This window comes from Rhincodon typus, chromosome 7 (assembly GCF_021869965.1).
Source record: "Rhincodon typus isolate 14 chromosome 7, sRhiTyp1.1, whole genome shotgun sequence".
Lineage (NCBI taxonomy): Eukaryota > Metazoa > Chordata > Chondrichthyes > Orectolobiformes > Rhincodontidae > Rhincodon > Rhincodon typus.
The window spans coordinates 33,806,340-33,828,905 of NC_063338.1; the positions used below are offsets into that span (position 1 = coordinate 33,806,340).

Below are 22,566 nucleotides of genomic sequence, written 5' to 3' on the forward strand. Positions count from 1 at the left end.
ACTTCCATATACACCTCAATTATTCTTTTATACTGACTTAATAATGTTATAGCTGTTCCTGGAATGTGCACAAAATAAAGATTGCATTATACAACTCTATTCATGACTCAGAACTTTGAGAAGTACTTTACAGACATTTAAATACTTTTAAGTCTCCAAATTTCAAAACTGTATCTGTTACGACTTCTGTTCAGCAAAGATATTAATGATTATGGAACCAAAATAGCTGAATGCAGTTAACTTGTACACCAACCACAATGTAAGTGAATGGCAGCAACAAGGAGCTAAATAGCCTGCTCCTATTCCTTTGTTCCTCGGTAATCACTGCTATAATATAACAAACTGTGCAATCAATTTATACTCACTAAGGTTGTATAACGTTCCATGAACACTTACTAGAACATAGTTGACGGGTAAATATTGGACTTCCTTTCTCCTCTTTGAATAAGCTGTGGGATCCTTTTCACTCATTGCAGGAGGCAGATGGTTTCTGGATTGAATGGTAAATCTTGAAGGTTGCACCTCGGAGAGTGCAGCACTCCCTCAGCATTGCAGGGAAATATAACCCAAAATGTTGCATTCAAGCTTCTGGAGTATGGTTTGAATGCACAGGGGTTCACTGGAAATCTGGCTCACTGATTAGTACGACTTCTGTGTTGATAAAGCTATAAGTTGTGACACTTTTGAGCCAAGTGACAGTATTCCATTGTATTGTTAGCTTCTTTCTTTGTCTTAGCACAAGTCCGGTTGGGACTGTAAAGGCCAAAATCTACATTGTGCAGCGGCACTGGTTTCAGCACTAAGATAAAAATGACATTGATCCCACTTTTGACAACATACAGTGTGACCTATGCTGATGGCCATGTTATGAAGGGCAACAGCATGGCCACCTGATAGATGCAAGAAAAAGATACAGAGTGGATAAAATGTAATGTCAGTCATCTCTCATTTAGGTTTGATACCTGATTGTCATTTTGGACACCTTCTCAAACACACATAATAGAACTTCACCCCAAGTGCTGTTTAAAGGTATCACCACGACCTTTCAGTTGGACTGCTTTTAGCTTTGTTTCCCTGCTGCAAAAGTAATGGATGTGCTTTTGGAGGAATTTTCACAAGCTCTTCGAGTCAGATCAGAGAAGGTCTTAGTTCAGAAAGCTTGCTTTCTTGATTAAAGCTAGGCATCTTTGGGCTGCAGCATGACAGGGGTGTAGAGTAGAGGTAGCTGACTTGGGGATCTGTGTGCAAAGGAGGAGGAAGCCTCACTATTGGTGACGCTACTTGCCATGTATCTTCAGATTGTCATTTCTCCTACCTTCTTCCCAGTTAGGAGCACTGATTGAGATATCTACACTTCATCAACAAGGCGCTTGCTGGATTGCGTCAACCCCCTGGCACGGCACCCATTGCCACAGAGCAGAGTGGAGACAGCATTGCCAGTATCTGTCAAGGTTACTATGCATCAAAATTTCTGTGCTTCAGGTTCCTTACAGGTTAGAACCAACAGCATCTCATTTTACTGCGTCGCTGTGTCAGACTGGGAAATGGGAACTTCATTATTTTCTCTCAAAGCAGAGAGAAGCAGAAGGAAGCTTTCCAGGGAGCTATCAATTGTCTGCACATGGCTGTAGACATCACAGCTCAGTGGGGAGATGCACAGGAATTCCACTCCCTGAATATGCAGTTAGCATACAGCCATACACGGGCTACCAAGTAGGTGCATTCCTACTAACTTGAAAGCAGCATTGATGCTTTTATCTTGAGTTAGTTAGCTGATTCCAGCATCTCCCAGCCACTGTATGGAACAGAGGATGGGTACTTGGTGACGAGAATTCCACAATCTTCATGTGGCTCCTGGTTCCGACAATGCTCTTACACAGAAAGCTGTGAGGAATGAAAGAACATTCTCCAAGAACTGTTTCTCTGCTTGGACACACAGTACTCTATAGAAAGTGTCTCCAGACTTGTGGTGGTCTACATCTTCTATAATCACAAGGGTTCAGTCATTGCCAATAGGCTTTCGACATTTCAGGAGGAGGAGGAGGAAGAAGGGAGGCATCGTCACTCCCGACTAACATCAGACTCTAGCTCACCTTAAAACATCCTCAGTTAACAAATGCAAAAGCAAAACACCACAGTTTTTAACTTGGCTCCATTTCTCCATCTCAGGAGTGTCCCTCCCACAGCCTTGAATCGTTGAAACCTCTAGCATCAAGGCACACCGTACAATGCATATCAATTATTTTTACTTTGAAAGCCAGAAGGGAAAAAAAATGTTTTGTAAATTCAGAATCTAGCATTTAAAAAAGAATACATTGTGGCCTTGTATTTAAAATTTAAACCTGGAGAGTGAAAAAAATATTATTTATCAAGTTTAAAATAGGAGATGTATTCTTAGCTGCTCTTCTCTCCTGCCTAATTTTTCCCTTCCCTGTCCTGTTCCCCTCCATTCACTCTGCTTTCCCTTCCTTTGTTCTCTACTCTAAACTTGTCTTCTCTCTGTTACCAATCTCATCCTCCCAATCCCATATTTCCCCTGCTCTCCCTCTAACTCTGCTGTTCTTCTTCCTGTTCACACCTACCCTGCCACTCTGTTTTACCTTCCCCTTTTACTGCTGCCCCAACACTGCAAAGAAATCATGGGCTGGTTGTGTATCACTAGATAGAGTAATGATTAACACTAAAAACTTTAAGATTGCTATTGATTGACATAGGATTTTTGGAAATAAAGATATTCCTTCTTTACCTTATTTCCTTTGACCTCTAATCATGCTTTCTTTTGCCAACCTATAGCCATGGTCTGTTCCTCTATTCTCAGAACCGGTACCTAACACTCATCTACCTTTTCCAGGAGGTCTATAACCCTTCTCTACCTTACACTTTCTTACACTCTACTCTTCCACAGTACAACCCATCCCTTAGCCCAAATCTAATTATCTCCAATGCTTTGGACTATTCTTCAACTGAAGAGTATATTTAACCTTTTCTTTGTGCATTTAACACATAGTAAACTAGATAGTGCATGCTTTTAATTTCATGGCATACCTAAGGAAGTCCATCAACACATAGAAGGTTAAAACCACATTGTATGCTTACAAAATAACTGAATCAATTGCTGATTGTGATTAATTAATCAAATTAATTGTACCTGAAGACCAGGAAATCCTTGAATACCCGGCTCTCCTTTTTCACCAGATGGACCCTGAGAAAAGATAAAGATTTACATAAATATTTAGAAGAACTATCTGAATACATTTGTTCAAAGCAAATAACAGGCTTATACTATTCAATAAATGATGACTTTATTTATTGAAATTCATCTCCTTGTCATAATTGAGAATCACTTTTCCACACAAACTATTTCTAGAACAAAAGTGGAATTCTCCATATCATGAAAGTTTCAAAGGAAAGTAAAGATAATGATGGGATTTTCATTCAGCTCTATCTGATCAGCTGCTACAACTGTTGTGGAGACAGGCAGAAATGGAGACCATTTCGGAGAACAGGGGCTGGGGTTTGATGGTGGATTCCAGTTATTAATAATTTCTTCAGTCCAACAAAGCATACCAGGGAAGAATGGAGCAGACAGAAAATAGGCACAGAGGTCAGTTAGGCGGGGCTGAACACAGTCATATTGCACCATCTGATCCCATTCTAGAATAGGCACAGTTAAGGCATCCTGGTGCCTGAATGAAACAGGTATGATGGTCTTTGAGTCTGTTCATAATTGGTCTAATATATGGTTTCGAATCAAATCAGAAAATGACTGCTATGTTGCATTCAGGATTACCTTGAATCCATGCAACCTGATGTGAGGATCCCAAAGGATACACTGGGGACCACCAGGGTATAAGTTCCTAATAATAAAAAGAGTCTTCTAATAAGGAGCCAGGAGAAGTAAAGTTGCTCAACTTTGATCTTGGCTCCTCACTAACACAGCCAGCAGCTCCCAGCTGCCACTCCTCCTGCCATACTCATTGACTTCTCATTCTTCTGGCCTTAGCTTGGGTCCATCACCAGCTGAGGCCATTGTTTACCTGCACTGTGCCAACTCTCCAAAACCTTGCCAAATGACCATATGATATATGAGCAAAATTAGGCAATTCAGCCCATTAAGACTGCTCTGCCATTCGATCATGGCTGATATGATTCTTAACCCCATTCTCCTGCCTTCTCCCTGTAACCCTTGATCCCCTTACTAATCAAGAACCTATCTATCTCAGTCTGAAATGCACTTAATTACTTGGTTTCCATCTCAAACCACAACCAGAGAGCTGTGTCTGGGGATAACCAGTGCTGACAGTTTGGGTGATAATGAAAAAATGGGTAGACCAATGCCCTGTTTAGATGCATGGCATAGTCAACATCAGTTCACATCCCAATTCAGGTATGATCCAATTTCTGTGCTAATACAGACAACAGGTACAAGAAAAATATCCCAGTAACTCAAATCCTACAATGGCAAGTCATAAAATTTTGTTAATCAATTTTTGCACTAGTTGACAACTGACTGTAAAGGTGGCTAGATTATTCTAAAACTTCATTAAGCATCTTCCCTGATCTGACTCACATGCAATTCTATTCCCACAGTTGATTGTATTATATTCTGAGGTGGCTTAACAAAGCAATCAATGGTTAGAATAATCATTACAAGAAAAAACCCTCTTATGTAAATAAGAGCTGGGCAATAAATGTGGCTAAATCAGTGTTGTCAAATGAATGTTTCTTACATCAGATTCAATAGACAAATATTAATTGTCATATACCAAGGTTAAGAAACTGCTCAAATAAATCTGGTTAAAATAGAGAAAAATTATTTTTGTTTCAAAAAGTGAACTCAGAAATATACTTACAGCTTTGCCAGGCTCACCCGGAGGGCCCACTAATCCAGGTTTTCCAGGTAAACCCTGTCAATATAGTTTAAGTACTAATAAGGTTTGCATAATTAACAATTGGCAAAGAGTCTCTTTCAATAGAATGAAATTAAATATTTGCAACATTTGCATACCTGTGGACCAGGGTTACCCATTAATCCTTTATTGCCAGCTTTACCAGGTAGTCCCTGGTGTGTTGGGGGTGGAGGGAAGAAAGAAAAAAATATTATTTTAAATGTGGTTCAATAGCAATTTCCAACAATGTCCTGGTAGTTTACGAGAATCCTGCGTAGGTGTGCTCTTTTGCTTCTTAATTTTTAATATTCAGAGAGTCAACAATAGAATCTTCCAGCACAGAAGACGAATCAGCCCATCTCTACTGTGCTAGTTCTTTGAGCAATCTATCTATTGATTATTTTCCAGTGTTCTTGCATCAAGCAACAATGTTAACGTGTCCAGTTTTTTGCTGACATTAAAAGATTCCATATGAATCCATGAGGCACTGTTGACTGCGTGGAGATTTTTTTTTAAAAATCTGAGCTTTTATCTGCAATAGAGTTCCACCAATTAAAGGTGTTCAGACACAATTGGTTTCAATGTTATGGCTGACATGACTCCAAAGTTGTGTTTTCATTTGCATAATAATACATCTTGTATGTAACAAAGCATGGCACCCAACAGAAAGAATGACAACAGGTATGTTTTATAAATGACTTGCACTTACATCATTCCCTCTTGGACCAGGAAACCCCATTACACCAGGTGAACCTCTTTGTCCAGGTGAGCCAGGTGGACCTGAAGGGCCCCGATCTCCAGAAGGACCCTATCAGTGAAAATGTAAATTGTAAAGGAATAAAATTCACCTTTAGATACACAAACATATGTAACAGAGGGAAGATCAGTCTAAAAAACACAAAATGGAGACGAAGATTAACATTGCCAAGTACATACAAATGATTATCACTGTTCATAAACAACCAGCAGAGATAATTAACATTTATACATCATAACAGATAGTGTAGAACAGAAAACCAGGAAACAAGCCGATATTTATGATCAGAATGTTGACAATCGCCAAATAAGGTAGATTTAAAGTGTATCAGTTTTCACATGAATGGACTCCCTCCCCACTCAAACCTCAATATTTGGGTACTTTAATCTTCCTGTTTTATCATTGATAAGTTGGATATAACATTATCAAGCACGAGTACAGAATAAAGAGTGATTTGCCAGCAACTGCTATTACTTTTGAAGCCTCACTAGTCAAGAACGTAGAGCTCCACTGTAGCATCACATCTCCAATCTGTGCTCCCTTCTAGTGTGATGTGTCGCTTTGCAACGTCATGTAAAATTAGCCATTACTTCACTCCATTATTCGCTCTTAGTTCAAGGCCAGCATGGTGATATTTGGGGTGATCCACCATGACATTCCTCAAGTTAAATTGCTACGGTTACTCTCACTTTAATCCACCATGACAGCTACCAGCTGAGCCCTCTGATGAAAGTCCATAAATTAAATAACGGGTGACTTGTCAACTATTTTATATGTGTTTGCATTATTCATTACAGTAATTCCTTATTCTTGTTCCTGAGACTAACATCTGTCCTTACCCTTTTCTTCATAAATTCCAACATGACAACCACCCTTAATGTGGAGAGAAGTACGTTATTTCTCAAGAATAACTGAATGGAAGGGAGCAAATTTGATTCAGCTGGCCACTCAACCAATATTTTATTAATGGCAATTTATGTCATTCAGCATCAGCTCTTTTTGTCATTTGAACTGAAGGATGATGGTGGGTAGAGAGCTATACACATTTACATGAAAGAAAATGTGCAATTTCTGACAGTTAATGGGAATGTACAGAAGATTCATACAGAAGTTTTACCTACCATTTTACTGGTAGCACTACTGATTTTTAACTGTATCATTCTCTATTGATTAGTGTTGCTCCATCGTTACAAACTTATTACGAGGACTAGGCTTTCTAACAGACTAGGTAACAATCTGCTGGGTGATTTCAATATTTTCATTAATTATAAACCCAACAAGATGAAAAGAAGCTTCGGTTTGCAGATATTTATTTGGATATTAGTGAGGAAAATAATGCTCTTTATCTAGTGCTATCTTTCTTGAAATTACCTGTAGTCCAGGTTTACCATCAGGACCAGGGCTTCCTGGGTTTCCTGTAAGTCCCTATATATAAAGAAAAGGAATTCGAAATCAAGTGAATAAAATGCAAATTGTCACTGAAATTAATTTTCCATAATTTTTTTCCTTATTATTTCTTTAACAAAGTCTTTTTTCTTACCCTTTGACCAGGGATACCAGCATCTCCAGGTCGACCTGATTCACCATTAGCACCTCTAGGCCCAACGGGACCAGGTGGACCAGTTTCTCCTGCAGGACCCTATTAACAAAACAGTTAGCACAGAATTAAATATTCAGAAACATTTATCCAAATGAAAACAAGGAAAAGAAATTAAAGCTGAAGTTAGATATAACAAAATCTTCTGACCTTTTCACCTGGTGGGCCACTTGTACCTGGGACACCTCTTACTCCTTGAAGCCCCTAAAACCAGGAACAGAAAAGTTAGGTTTCCAGTATCATTAATACATGTACACCACTGAGCCAGAGTGATCCATAAAACAGATAATTAACTACAAATAATTGTACTGCCATTAAGATTTGGGATGGTACAAGTATTTAGTGTGATATATAACAAACATATCCTTGTTAAAAAGTGGCTCCACTCGTGTAGTAATATTGTAAGCATATTTTACAAATAAGGTAAGATTATAATAAGTTGAACATAGGTATGGAAAATTGGTAACCTGTTGGACTGAAAGTGTTATAAAAAGAAATATAGGGATGCAAAGACATAATTAGAGATTCAAAAAGGAGCATTAAAAGAATTGTATTGGTTATCAGAGTTATCGTTAATTTTTAAACTAAGTCCACAAAAATATATTATGAATATATCAATTGTGGGAAAGTTATTGGAATCACCATTAGAAATGGAGTGACTAAAACTTGGGAAAAGTATGAACTGATCAAAAAAAAAGAAGCCAGCCTGAAATGGATGGAGGGTACGTGATGATGATTTGTGGAGGCCACTGGAACAGGTTAACATTTGCAGCAGTGCCTGTGGATGTTTCAGGTACACTCAGGAAATCCCTTTCAGCGGATGGAGAGCAGATTCACTGTGTTTTACCAGGGTTTATCGAGTTACTTTGTGAGGACAGATTAGACTAAAGTAAACACAAACAGAAGCTTCTGGCCAAACTCAGCAGGTCTGAGTGTATCTGTAGGGAGAAAGCAGAGCAACCATTTCGAGTCCGGTGACTCTTCACCAGTTCTGATCTGCCAGGCTCAGAACATAGAACCGCAGACCTGCTGAGTTTTGTCAGCAATTTCTGTTATTGTTTCAGATCTCCAGCATCCGCAGTACTTTGTTTTATATTAGATGATGTGACTTGTAGTCCCATAAATTTAGAAAGTTGAGGGATGAAATCTTTAAAAATATGTAAGGATTTGGAACGGTAAATATAAGGGAGGCAATCGACTGGAGGTATTATTGCTAGACTATTAATCCGGAAACTCAGCTAATATTCTAGGGACCCGGGTTCAAATCCCGCCATGGCAGATGATAGAATTTGATTACTATAAAGAATGTGGAATTAAGAGTCTAATGATGACCGTGAAACCATTGTCAGAAAAACCAAACTGGTTCAACAATGTACTTTAGGGGTGGAAATCTGCCATCTGGGCTGGCCTGCATGTGATTTCAGATGCACAGCAATGTGGCTGACTCTTAACTGCCCTCTGGGCAATTAGGGATGGGCAATAAATGCTGGCCTCGCTATATCCTGTGAGTGAATTAAAAATAAATACAGAACAATTATTTTCTCTGGTGGAGGAATTCAGAAAGGACACCCTGACATAACTAGAACAAGATTATTTAGAAGTGAAATCTGGAAAGAGTTTTTCTGACATGGAATAGTTGAAATCTTAGAATTCTCTCCCAAAAGGCTTCGTAAATTGAAGTTTCCAAGACTGACGTTACTATATTTTTGTCTGTTAAGGGTATCAACTGATACAAAGACAAGATGGGTAAACAGAGGTACCAGGGTTGTAGCCTGTCCAATGCCATACTTTATTTTTTGCTCCACCACACAGTACAATGATAAGTGTGTTTACTTGTTGCAATTTATTGACTAAGAGAATTTGCTCGGAAATCCAAAAGAACCATGGACGCTAGAAATCAGAAACAAAAACAGAAGTTGCTGGAAAAAGTCAGCAGCTCTGGCGGCACCTTTGGAAAGAAATCAGAGGTAATGTTTCAGGTCCAGTGACCCTTCTTGAGAATGTTCACTGGACCTGAAACATTAACCCTGTTTTCTGTCCACAGATGCTACCACACCTGCTGAGTTTTCCAGCAATTTCTGTTTTGTTTGTTGCTTAAAAATCTGCAGGTTATCAAAAAGTGAGGAAGCCTAAGCTCTCAATTTTGAAGCATTTATGGTCAACCACTCAACAATTCACAGGATGTAAACTGGGGAGAATCAGTTAAGTCAAACTTATATAGAGTTGCAATTTCTCTAGGTTTGAATTGCTGTAAAGTGATATGTTGGGGAATAGGTTGAAAGTTTGATTTGCTGTGTGTTTTAAGAATTTTCCAACTGTGCATTTTTTCTAGGTAACTCAGTTCATTGTGTTTTTGATTTTGTCTTTTGTGTAACAAACTTATGTTTTTTTTTGTCAGAAACATAAATGTATCAATTTTAAATATGAAATTATTAATTCATTCAGCATTGCATGCTGCTGATAAAAGTGAATTCCAAATTTCTACCATCTATTACACGTAGAAATATTTCTTAAATTTACCCTCAAACACCTAGCTCTAATTTTTAGGCTATCACTTTTAGAATTAGAATATCTTACCAAAAGAAAAAGTGTTGCTCTATTTATAATATGTTTTGTTAACATCTTAAAATATGATAATTCAGCCTATAACCTTCTATATTCCAGGGAATACAAACATCACTGGTGTATTGTTCCCAATACTTTTCACAAATACACAGCAGTTAGGCATGTGAACCTATCTTATGAACATAGATGCTTATATAGAAAGCTCCAATTTCAACTATCGCTGTGTAGTGGCCCAAACTTGGGACCAACTGTTACATATTTACCATAGACAAGAATGTATGACATCAATTTTATCTTACTCTCTCGCCAGGAATGCCCGTTGCACCAATTGGCCCAGGTTCACCAGGGAGACCTCTTTTACCTTCTTCACCAGTGGGACCAGGAGCACCTGGATTTCCAGGTGTTCCCTAGCAGGAAGAGAAATGCACATGCTTAAAGTGTGAAATAGATCTTAGCAATTTAGTGTACTCTTTTGTAGATTATTTGAGAGTGAACAATATGCATTTTGCTTAGTTTTTCACCCATGTAAGAACTGAGATTGTATCTCTTTTCTTTGTAATGTACCGAATCCTGGTAGTTGCTTTAAAATGAGCATGGCAGCTTATTGGATTTGGAAAAGTTCACCGATTTCGCTTCCAATTTCCACCCAACCCTCATTTTCACCTGGTCTATCTCTGACTCCTCCCTTCCCTTCCTCAACGTCTCTGTTTCCATTTCTGGGGATAAACTGGCCACTAATATCTACTATAAACCCACTGACTCAGGCAGCTACCTGCACTATACATCCTCACACCCTGCTTCCTGCAAAGACTCCATTCCATTTCCCAGTTCCTCCGTCTCTGTCGTACATGTTCCAATGAGGCCAACTTTGAGGGAGCCTCCAAAATGTCCACTTTCTTCCTCAACCGAGGGTTTCCCAGCACCATTGTTAACAGGGCCCTCAACCAGGTCAGACCAACCTCCCACACTCCTGCTGTTCCCTCCCACAACAGTGACGGGGTTCCCTTTCTCCTTACCTACCATCCCACCAGCATCCATATCCAGAAGATCATTAGCTGTCATTTCCACCACCTACAGTGAGATGCTACCACCAGACACATATTCCCCTTCCCTCCCTTGTCTGCCTTCCACAGGGACCATTCCCTCCGGGACACCCTGGTCCACTCATCAACACCCAACACCCTCCCATTGCCCCAGGCTACTGTCTGCTGCAACCACCGCAGGTGTAACACCTGCCCATTTACCTCCTCCCTCCCCGCTATCGAAGACCCCTGACATACCTTCCAGGTGAAGCAGCACTTCATCTGCACTTCACACAACCTAGTCTACTGCATTCACTGCTCACAAAGTGGTCTCCTCTACATTGGAGAAATGAAGAGTAGACCGGGTGACCACTTCACAGAACATCTACATTCTGCCTGCAAAAATGATGCTGAACTTCCAGCTGCCTGCCACTTTAATGCACCGTCATGTTCCTTGGCTAACATCTCTGTCTCAGGCTTGCTGCAGTGTTCCAGCGAAGATCAATGCAAGCTTGAAGAACACCTCGTTTTCCACTTGGGGACCCAGCAGCCTTCCAGACTCAATATCGAGTTCAATAATTTTAGGGCCTGAGCTCTTCCATCTCCTAGCCCTCTACTCAACACACCAGATCTTGTTATCACATAGTCTGCCATTACACACCACCTATTGTTAACCAGTAATAGTCTCCATTAACAGCTATTCACCCTCCCAGCCAGATTGTTCCCCCAAACAAAAGTAAGTATAGATCACTAGATCTGAAGTGGCTTATCAGTGTTTTTTTTAAATGACTATTTTCTGCTGCACTACAAAAAAACGTAGACTCATAAAAAGGCATACTAAAACACAAAAGGTATTCAAAGTCCACTTAGATTTGCCGACTTATTGCATTATTCTAATAAGATTGGCATAAACTGCAATAGTCAGAACCATTATTTAAATAGTCTAATAAAATTTACCCCAATTCAAAAGTTTGGCTATTCAATTTATTTCCTTAATTCAGACACGAAGGTACAAAATAAATAAACTTACAGATTCACCCTTTGGACCAGGGTCTCCTTTTGCTCCAGGTTTTCCAGATTCGCCCTAAGAAAGTGAAGAGCTTCCAATTAGAAAACAAAATTGATAATGGTAGAAATTCTTCTTTGCAAAGCAAGCCAGGTGAAATTATATTCTGAATCAGGAATTATTTTTGCATTTTGAATGCAAATAATGTAATTTACAGCTAACCTCTACAAAAATGATGTCAGGAAAAATGTAAAAGTCAACACGTCAATAAGAACAGATGAGAAACATAGAATTTTTTCCATTAAAGCATACTGAACTGCATTACGATTTTAAACCCTAGTGCTTTAAAATGATGCAAGGTAGTTACAAATACACTCAAATTGAGCTTGAGTATTTTGTATATTCATTCCATTAATATTTGACAAAGCACTTTCTAAATAAACAGATTGTCACGCCTAAACATTATTAACAATGGATAACCTTGTCAATATACAGAAGTATCATAACCACAAGAGCTATGACTCTGTTTGTGTGCTGTTGATGTGGTATTACAGTCACAATATCATAATACTGATGAATGCCCACTGTCATGGCAGCGGTCGTAATGCTTTCAACCTGCGACAGCAATGTCATAGGCACCATGTAAAACCAGGCAAGGTGTTGCTCAGCAACTGTTCACTGTAGAACACTGTACAAAGTGGCTGACAACTCTTCCCTGTAACTGTGACATACATGACTGTACAATATAAGGAGCATCATCAAGTAGATTAATGGCACCCTGAAGCAAGGTTCCACTGCCTTAACTTCTTGGAAGAAGCTCTCCAGTACTCATTGGATCAGGTGACCTGATGTTGGTAGCCTGTGCCCATTCTGAAGGTGTAAGCATTGCTACTTGAGATTCAATGATCAATTTAGGAGGAGAGGGCAGAGAATGAATGTACGAGGAAGCTGGCACATCTACAGTACACACAAGTTATTTGTGAGCAAATCTTCAGAATCCAGTTCTGTTAGCTCAAACCTTTGTTCATCAACATTTCCAAACATACCATTCCATTGTTACAAACTACCAAAGCCTTCTTGTGGCCAAAATTCAGACATAAACTAATACGAAACAACTGTTTCATAATTTTATCCAGCAGCACTTCTTCAATAATGCATACTAAACTCAAGTAATCAATCTGCACCTCTATCAAGAGTGTCTTTGCCCAGCTAAGTACTTCCACATTGCTGTACTCCATTTCTGCAACATATTGGCTCAAGGCTGCTGACTGTCAATGGAAAAGATTCCATGCAGCTTTGCAGAAAGCCCTCAGGTTGTTCTGAACCTTGGCTGGCTTCAGACTGTACTATCTCAGCAAGACCAGTCTGAACTGCCTGGCTAACTTGCACTTGCAACAAGATGCCTGGTGAAGCCTACAAATGACCATACTTGTAAGAGGGATAATGTGAGCCTGCAGAGTGGATAGACTAGACTATCAGTCAATGTCTAATACTGATTTTGGTGCCTGACCTTGCATTTCTCTTGTTTAAATGCTCTCTTGTAAATCCTGAATGTTGAACGTTTTCAGTCACTTGAAGGATTTTGCACTCGTATTAGTTAAATACATCATTGTGGAACATTCAGGATTTTTGATATTCATTTGCTATTACAGTGTTGGTGAACATTTTATGCACTGTTACCCCGTGGGAGGCCTCATGAGGTCTTTAGAATCAGAAGGGAGTGGTGTTCGAGCGTTGTGTGAAATTGAGGAGGCTTGAATTTTTCTAAGCAGAAAATCTACTATCAGTCATGAGGCCTACTGTTGGAGTCAATCTTGGGTGGTAATTCTGTCCACAAGTCATGCCTACCATATGGAGACCTTTAAAGGTGAACTCATTAAAGGCAAAGCATACATCCAACTGTCCCTTCTTTATCAAATGAAAATTTTAAATAGACACAATAACAAATGAGTTTATGGCTCTCAATAATGTATAGTTAATTTTCTGACACTTCCAGATCTCATGATGGTAATTTTGTGTGCAGGTGCTGTTTATTGCCCACGGCCATCAATGATATTATGTTCCTGTTTGCATTGTTAAGACTTTTTTTCCTTCATGGACTATAGTTGCTGTTTCAGAACATGTTTATCCTGTTGCACTATAGCCAAGTTTTGTTTCAGATTAGGCATTGACTGATCCCATTCCTTAAAGCTGTTTCAAGCGGGTCAAATCTTCTTGGCATTTACTGTTTTGTTTCTTAAGAGCTTCCAGTTAATTGTAAAGCTTCTAGTTTTACACTCTGGATTCTTCCAATACCAACAAAGTTTTAGCCTCATGTTGGTCAAGTATACTTTCGACTTTATAACCTGCTCTAATAACTGTCGAACCTCTTCAAAATTTTTGCTTGTTTTCTTCAAAGCCTGAACACTGACATTTCCTGCGTCAGTGGTTGGATGGTTTCATCTATATCCTGCTTTAGTTTTTTCGCTGGACCATCATTGATGGAAGTTTTTTTCACTGAAAGGATCATTTCAGGAGTGATTTTCAGCCCCTTGTTTGTGCATTTCCACTTGTTTTGCAGACGTATCGCCTTGAGCTCAAGATGATATTTCTAAATCTGCTAATGCTCAGTATGATCTGCTTTATGTGCAAGTTACTCCAGATCTTTCTGTAAATCAGCAATCTTCTCATTAAATTGATAATACAGAGCTTGCTATTCAGTCTGCTTCCTTTTCCACAAAAAGATTTGCAGCGGTAGTAGATTGATATTTGGCCCTGTGTCAATTGAAGTCAATAAAGAATAGTAAGCAGTTTTCTGACAGGATTTGAATTTTCATACACATTTTGGCAGTTTGATGACACTGAGTTTTTGTACAAGATTAATAGTGTGAATCATGTGTTCAATTTTTGTTTCGCTGTCTGCATCATTAAATTCCGGTTTGTTAATCACTTTTGCATACATCTCTGGTGGAATAAGAGATGGTCTTTATTGTAGCTTAAAGGTATTCCTTGTGTTTGGTCTGTTTGGGTTGGTGCTCTGCTCTTTGTATCTTGTATCTTTGCTCTCATGCACTGCCTCTGCCAATGGCCTTTACTGTCAGATGCCTTTCAACATTGACTGAAAACTCAGCATCTCTTTGGTGCATGCAGAAGGTCACACCTTCCACACTCTATTTGAGAGCTCTAGCGATTGTGCCAATTGTAAATGTTGTACTTAGGTCTTGTAAACTTAGTTAACCTGCAAGGATTGTTTTATACTTGTGCCCATCCTTCAGCAGCTTTTGAAAATTATAAATCTTCCATGTGTCTAGCAAATCTTTCTGGAAAGCTTTCATGCAGGTGAAGGCAATCACTAACTCAACAATTCTGTTTGCTAGCTCCCCGTCAGAAAAAAAATCACAAAATGAGCTTTACTCTGCATCTGCACATGAAATGGTCTATAGATTCTGCAGATCCCTGTCTAAATGGCATGAATTCTAGTTGATGAATACAGAAGTTTGAAATGGTCTTCTAATGTAGTCCATATCTTTGAGATCTTTTAATTTTTTAGCTGTTACTCCTCGTGTGAAATCTGTGTAGATACTCAATGTCAATCACTAGACAAATTTTAATGGTTTGTTTTTCTACATTGGATGCATCTGAATCTAGAAACCATGGCTCTTAATTGTGGTTAATTATTTTAAGGCCTGTTGGGAAGTTTGCTGTGGTCCAATTTTATGTTGGGAATTTTGTGGACATTCTGACAACATATTTTTCACCTTCCCTGACTTGCAACTGATCCAGTATTCACCCTGTTCATTTGCTTTGCTCAAGTGAATTAAACTTGTGTTCAGAGAGATTTGTCTGCTTACCAGCAAATGATGTTTTGATGCTGGAACGAACAACAATATCAAGGGTTATCTCATGCAGTCTAACATAATTTAAGATGTTCAACAATGTGTTTCAGGTATAGATCAATGTGTTTCCTGAGACTTCAAGCAAAAAAGGCCCCACCAGATTTGTACTTTCCAATGCAAATTCCCATGCCATGTTAATAATAATTGCCTGATTATCAATCATTCATCAGGGATTGATAAAATCCATGTGTTAGTTTATATAAAAGGAAAAGCACAAAAGATATGAAGCAGTGTTACAGTAGGCCAATTGATTTCTGTATGTATGCAGTCTGAAAAGCCATTGCTACTAACTGTCAGACATAGTCACAACATTGTATTCAGAAAGCACATGGAGTCCTTAAATGTGAACTGTCCTAAAGCAAGGTACACATACAAAAAAAAAGATAAAATTGACATTCTGTGTTGGAACGATGTTCACTCCAATTGAAAAAAATTGGCATCTGAGCTTAATGCTACGACAAGATTGAAAATCTGAAATTCCAGATATTAGACACAATGCTAAAGCCATTCCTCTTGGCAGAAGCAAGTTGAAAGCTTGGATTTATGACCCTAAATATTGCAGAAGAGGTTTATTGTTTTGCATTCATTGACAGCTTAATGAACAGACTGCAACAGAAAGGATTCTAATTCAGGGCCACAAAGGAAACATTGTCAGACACAGATTTCTTTTATTAGTTCATGGGATCTGTGTGTCACTGACAACTCAATGCCAAATCTAACTGCCTGGAGAATGTGGTAGTGAGCTGATGTATTAGGCTGCTGCTGTGCTTTGGATCATCGAGTCATCCAGTGCTTTTAGACTTCATAGTGATTTGATACAACAGGCCAGGCCATTTCAGAGGGCGGTTAAAAGTCAGACACATTGCTGTGGGTCTGAAGTCACTGGATCAGGTGAGGATGGCACATCAGTGTACGAAATCCATTTTAATCTCAATTGACATAATTACACAGTCACCATTATGGTAGCTTTTACTTCTAGTTTTTATTGAATTCAAATTTTATGACATGCACAGTTCATGGTGGGATCGAAATAATTTCCACGTACATCAGCCTTGTTTTTCAGATTACTAGTCCAGTGACTTATCACAATGCCACTGCCTCCCTGTATAATGAACTAAATGAAAAAGATGCCTAAAACATAAATCAGCAGCGTCAGCTACGAAGATATTGGAACCAAACCAGAGAGCACATCACTCGAACCAGCAGATGTTGGAGGAAAAACTGACGACCTGCATGTGGACCATGGCAAAACTCAAATATACAAAAGGATGTCATGCATGAAAATAAATGGAGGGTGGGACTGAATGGAATAACAAACAGTTGTTAATAGATGAGAACCCTCATGGCTTGGATAACGCACAGTTACAAATAATAGTGCATGCAAATTTGTTATTTTGCTGTTTGTTATGAAAAGGTCGAAATAAAACCCTGTACAAAAGATCTTCCAAGCTTGCATTGTCATTTGGCTTCACCTATGGGGCACATTCACTGCAGGCAAGCATCACACAGCTGGTTCAATAAGGACATTCCACTCAAGGGTGCTGTCCTGTGAACTCAGAACAATCTCAATCCTAAATATCAACTTTGCATTCTGAAACTGTGACCCCTAATTCTAGATTCCTCAGTAAGAAGAAACATCCTCTCAACTCTTCCAAGAATTTTACATGATTCAATAAGATCATCGTTCATTCTTTCAAATTCCAAGGAACACATTTCCAATTTTCTCAATCTCCTGTATCCCAGGAATGAATCTAATTAGCATGCATTGCAATCTCTCCAGGCTATTATATCATTACTTAGGAAAGAAAACGAAAAGTAAGCATATTTGTGTGGTTTTACTAAAGTCCTGGCTAATATAATCAGACTTCTTCATTTTTATATTCAATTTCCGTGGCAATTAAGGCTTATAGGCTTTTTGACTTCCGAAGTGCTTTCTTTACAAGCATGTCAACTTCCTGAGATTCGTACACAAGGACAACAGATCTCTCTGAATACCTTCGTATTTCCAGGTCTCTCATCATTCAAACAAATTCTGCTTTGCTGCATAGCTCCCAAAATTGATAATTTCACACATTGAATTCATCAGCAACATTCTCCATCTTACCTGAAATCACCTTGCATTATCCACAATCTTAACTTCTCATCTAATTTTGCAACATTTGATGTAGATTGCAAATAGCCGAGGCATAAGCATTGATTCTTCTTGTCCCCCGCTGATTACAAAGTTGAACCCATTTATTCCTATCCTGTATTTGTGTCTAACAATCATTCCTCAATTCATGATACTATATTTGTATGAGCATTTGTTTTAATAATGTGAACAAAACACCACTTTTATGATGAGCGTGAAATTTCCCCTGCATACTAAAATAACATAATCTTTGCAAACACTTACTGGTAGACCTCTGGAACCTGGAACTCCATTAGTACCTGCTGGACCTTGGATGCCAACTGGACCTGGTCCACCAGGACTGCCAGGTGTACCTGGAGGACCCTGTAATGGAAAGAAAATGGTGTGAATCCAGTTTCTGTTCAGGTATCTATGCTGCTCATACTTCTCAATCCTTCATGCAAAATCATGCAAGAATTAAAAACTGAACTATTAAATTGAAAATTAATAGATCCATTGCATTCTTCTATAAGACATTAGGAAACATTTTCTTTTTTTTCTTCAATCAAGGCAGTTACAATACAATTATTACCCAATCCATTCTATCATGGAAAAATAGTAATTTGCATCAAGGCAATTGGCCTGGCTTTTGTTAACTTATATTTAGGTCCATAAGATATAGGGGCAACATTAGGCCATTCAGCCTATCGAGTTTGCTCTGCCATTTGATCACTGGTGTTAACTTTCTCAACCCCCATTCTCCAGTCTTCTACCTATAACACTTATTATCCTTACAATCGAAAGGTTATCTATCTCTGTCTTAAATAGACTCAATTACTTGGCCTCCACAGTCTTCTGCAGCAATATGTTCCACAGATTCACCACCCTCTGGCTGAAGAAATTCCTTCTCATCTCATTTCTCAAGATTGTCTCTTCACTCTGAGATTGTGCCCTCGGGTCCCAGTGTCTTCTATGAACGGAAGCATCTTCTCCATGTCAACTCTATGCGGGCCTCTCAGTTTTCTTTAAGTTTCAATGAGATCCCACTCATCCTTCTAAACTCCACAGGGTACAGACCCAGATTTCTCAACCGCTCCTCGTCTGGCAAGTCTTTCATCCCCAAGATCATTCTTGTAAACCTCCTCTGGACCCCCTTCAAGGCCAGGACATTCTTCCTTAGACAGAGGGCCCAAAACTGCTCAATTTTCCAAATGTGGCCTGACCAGAACTTCATATAACTTCAGCAGTTCTTCCGGCTCTTATATTCTTGTATTTCTGAAATGAATGCTAACATTACATTTGCCTTCCTAACTGCCAAATGAAACTGAATGGTTACCTTAAGAGAATCCTGAACTAAGACTCCCAAATCCCTTTGAGCTTCAAATTTCCGAACCCTTTCCCCATTTAGAAAATAATCTACACCTCTATTCTTCCTGGCAAGATAGAGGTAGGTGAAAACAATGAGAGAAGACAATATTTATTGAATCCTCTACTCTTTAATTAACACTTTACTTTACTTTTGTTCTAACTGACCGGTAAACCTCGAGCACCGCTCGATCCATCTTTTCCAGATTTCCCCTGAAATATAAATGAAGAGCAGGCTGTCAGGTAATATTTTGACTTTTCTATCAATTATCAATCGGTGACTGAAAAGCAGGTGTAAAGGGTTAAAGTGGATCATTATTTACATACAGGTGGGCCTGATATTCCAGCAGGGCCCTGAGGACCTCGTTCACCCCTTAATCCTGGAGTCCCATCAGAACCACGAGAGCCTCGTTCACCAGATTCACCCTGCAAGATACATCATTGGAAGAAGAAAAAGGAATGCTTTGAGAACAGTGTGATCTGTTGGGTAATTCAGCTGAATCAAAAAAAAATCCAAGCTGACAAGATAGGGACTAACATTTACTCTTAAATACTGGCGTTATATAATGCATGGCAGAGGTTTCTCATTCTTCCTGTTGGATTGGCGCCAGAGTGCTTCAGGTTTTGGTTTCACTGGTCCTGTGCTGTAACGGATAAGGAACAAGTGCAACTGCAGAGAAACCCATGCACAGAGTCTCTGCCACTTCCAAGAGTTTCAAACACGTGTTGGAATTCCCGTCTGTGCCTTATTTGCAGTCATTGTATTAGTAGGAGTGTCCCACAATGGCATTAGCTAGCTCAATCCGTGCTAATGTGTGATATACAGCTGTTGGTTTTCAATGCCAACACAACTAAAACAGAAGCAGAAGTGAGGCTGAACGCCAGCACTGCTGTTCCCAGCAATACTCATTTAGTCAGCCTGCAAGGTCCCAGGCACATATTAAAAGCCCTGTAATTATTTGCAGAAACCAGTTCCACCAGGATCCCGCATCATTTTTAGTGCCGTTTTAAACTTCAATTGGGGGGTCATCCATGACCACACTCCACCACAATGAAAGGGCTTGTCAAGCAAAATCCTGTCATGGCCTGAAGAGAATCCCCATATATTTCCAGATACCGTCAAGCTCTTTTAAAATGCCCAAAGGTTCTCTCTTAGAAGCCAAATATAAACTATTAGCTATTATTTTCCTTTAAGTCAGGTAGGAATAGTCCTCTGCTGGATCATATGGATACTGAATCAACATGTATCAATGTATCTCTTTAATCTAAAAGAAAACAAGAGACTGCAGGTTGCTGAAAATCACAAATGAAAACAGAAATTGCTGGAAAAACTCAGCAGATCTGGTAGCATCTATAGAGAGAAAGCCAAATTAACATTTCAGTTTCAGTGACTTTTCTTTTGTTATCTCTTTAATCTGTCTCCATTGCTTATTTGATGACTGGATCTTAATCATGAAATCAAAAGGCATCAGTGGTTCCATTCCACACCACTAATATCAACTGAGATAAATTCTGTTAAAATTGGGGGACCACCAGTTCATCTAGTCCACTTCTCTAATGTACAACAATTGAAATAAATTGCATATTTTTCTTTAAGGCCATGTTCAGTTTGACATTGAAAACATATTATCTCTTTTCACCTAAAGCCTACCACTTCAAACAACTGATCACCTTTCAGAGAAGTAACACTTAATTCTGTAGGTGCTTGGCAGTTCAGGACAGATGCAATAGCAAATTTTGAAAGGGAACAACAATTTATACTGCATGACAAAGAGGGCGCTGACTGGTTAACAAGTGGTTTCTGCCTAGACCACCCATTGCCATGGATAATACACCAAGGAGCAGTTATCTCAAATAAAAGCAAAATTCTCTATGTGCTGGATCAGAAATATAAACAGAAGTGCTGGAGAAATTCAGCAGGTCTGGCAGCAACTGTGGAGACAGAGCCAGAATTAATATTTCAAGTTCATTATGACCCTTCTTCAGAACTGGTTTGGAATTTAAGATGCAATAAGAAGTTAACAATAATAATACAATACAATACAACATGGTAACAAGCCCTTCGGCCCACCAAGCCTGTGCTGATTCCTAGTCCTTATTTAGATCTGCTACTTATTGCCCATGCGTGATATCTATCCCTCTGTTCACCTCCTGTTCATGTCTCTTTCAAGATATGCCTTAAATGTTGCTAATGTGCCTGCTTTCACCACCTCCACTGGCAGGTGGTACCCATCACCCTGTGTGTGGCAAAACTTGCCCCGCACTTCACTCCTAAACTTTCTTCCTCTCACTTTGAACCTGTGCTCTCTTGTAGTTGACCTTTCCACCCTGAGAAAAAGCCTCTGTCTATGCATCTCATAATTTTGTAGACTGGTATCAGATCATCCCCTCAGCCTCCATCTACCATTTCTCTGTCTAAATCTGTAATCTGTTTATATCCTGCTGTATCCTTTGACAGAGATAACACAGTGTGGAGCTGGAGGAGCACAACAGGACAGGCAGCATCAGGGGAGCAAGTCAAGGGTCAAGAGCAGACCCAAGGGTCCAGGCCCGAAACATCAACTTTCCTGCTCCTCTAATGCTGCCTGGCCTGCTGTGTTCCTCCAGCTCCACACTGTGTTATTTTTGACTCCTGCATCAGCAGTTCTTACTATCTCTGAGTGAGTATCCTTTGACAGTCTTCCTCACTATTGGCAACTCCATCAATTTTGGTGTAATCCAGAAACTTACTAATCAGACAACCAACATTTTCTTCCAGATAATTTATATATATTACAAACAACAAAGGCCCCAGCACTGATCCCTGTGGAACACCACTAGTTATTGATCTCCATTCTAAAAAGCACCCTTCTACTGTTACTCTCTGTCTTCTATGACCAAGTCAGCTCTGTATCTAGCTAGCCAACACACCCTGGATCCCATCAGACTCTACCTTTTGTTCCAGCCTACCATGAGGTAGCTTATCAAATGTCTTACTAAAGTCCAAGTAGACAACATCCACTGCACTTTCCTCATCAATCATTCTTGTCACCTCCACAAAACACTCAATCAAGTTGGTCAGACATGATCTTTCCTATGCTTCTAGTCAATGCTGATATGTAGGAATGTTGATGGTGGGGAATTCAGTAATGGCAATTACTTATTACATGAGTTCATTCATTTGAGGCAGGATTAGGTCATTCAGCCCTTCAAACCTGGTCTATCATTCAATAAGATCATGACTAATCTGATTTTAACCTCAATTCCATATTCCTGCCTACCCCAAGTAAGCTCTCACCCTTTTATATATCAAGAATCTATCTACCTTTGCCTTAAAATATTCAAAGATTCTACCTTCACCAACTTAAGAAGGAGAATTTCAAAGGCCTGCGGGCTTTTGA

The 22,566-nt window shown here is 39.3% G+C and overlaps 1 protein-coding gene across 1 annotated transcript in view; it reads right to left on the reverse strand.

Annotated features, from left to right (window-relative positions):
• LOC109933362 (collagen alpha-1(II) chain-like) overlaps positions 1-22,566 on the reverse strand; it is a 161,142-nt gene that overhangs the window by 54,280 nt on the left and 84,296 nt on the right. Inside the window, exons 15-26 of the mRNA XM_048598746.1 lie at positions 19,514-19,612; positions 19,355-19,399; positions 18,107-18,205; positions 11,861-11,914; positions 10,108-10,215; positions 7,394-7,447; positions 7,187-7,285; positions 7,018-7,071; positions 5,599-5,697; positions 5,009-5,062; positions 4,854-4,907; positions 3,149-3,202 (exon numbers count right to left, since the gene is read on the reverse strand). Coding sequence (XP_048454703.1) covers positions 3,149-3,202; positions 4,854-4,907; positions 5,009-5,062; positions 5,599-5,697; positions 7,018-7,071; positions 7,187-7,285; positions 7,394-7,447; positions 10,108-10,215; positions 11,861-11,914; positions 18,107-18,205; positions 19,355-19,399; positions 19,514-19,612 — 873 coding nt within the window. The remainder of the gene's footprint in view (positions 1-3,148; positions 3,203-4,853; positions 4,908-5,008; positions 5,063-5,598; positions 5,698-7,017; positions 7,072-7,186; positions 7,286-7,393; positions 7,448-10,107; positions 10,216-11,860; positions 11,915-18,106; positions 18,206-19,354; positions 19,400-19,513; positions 19,613-22,566) is intronic.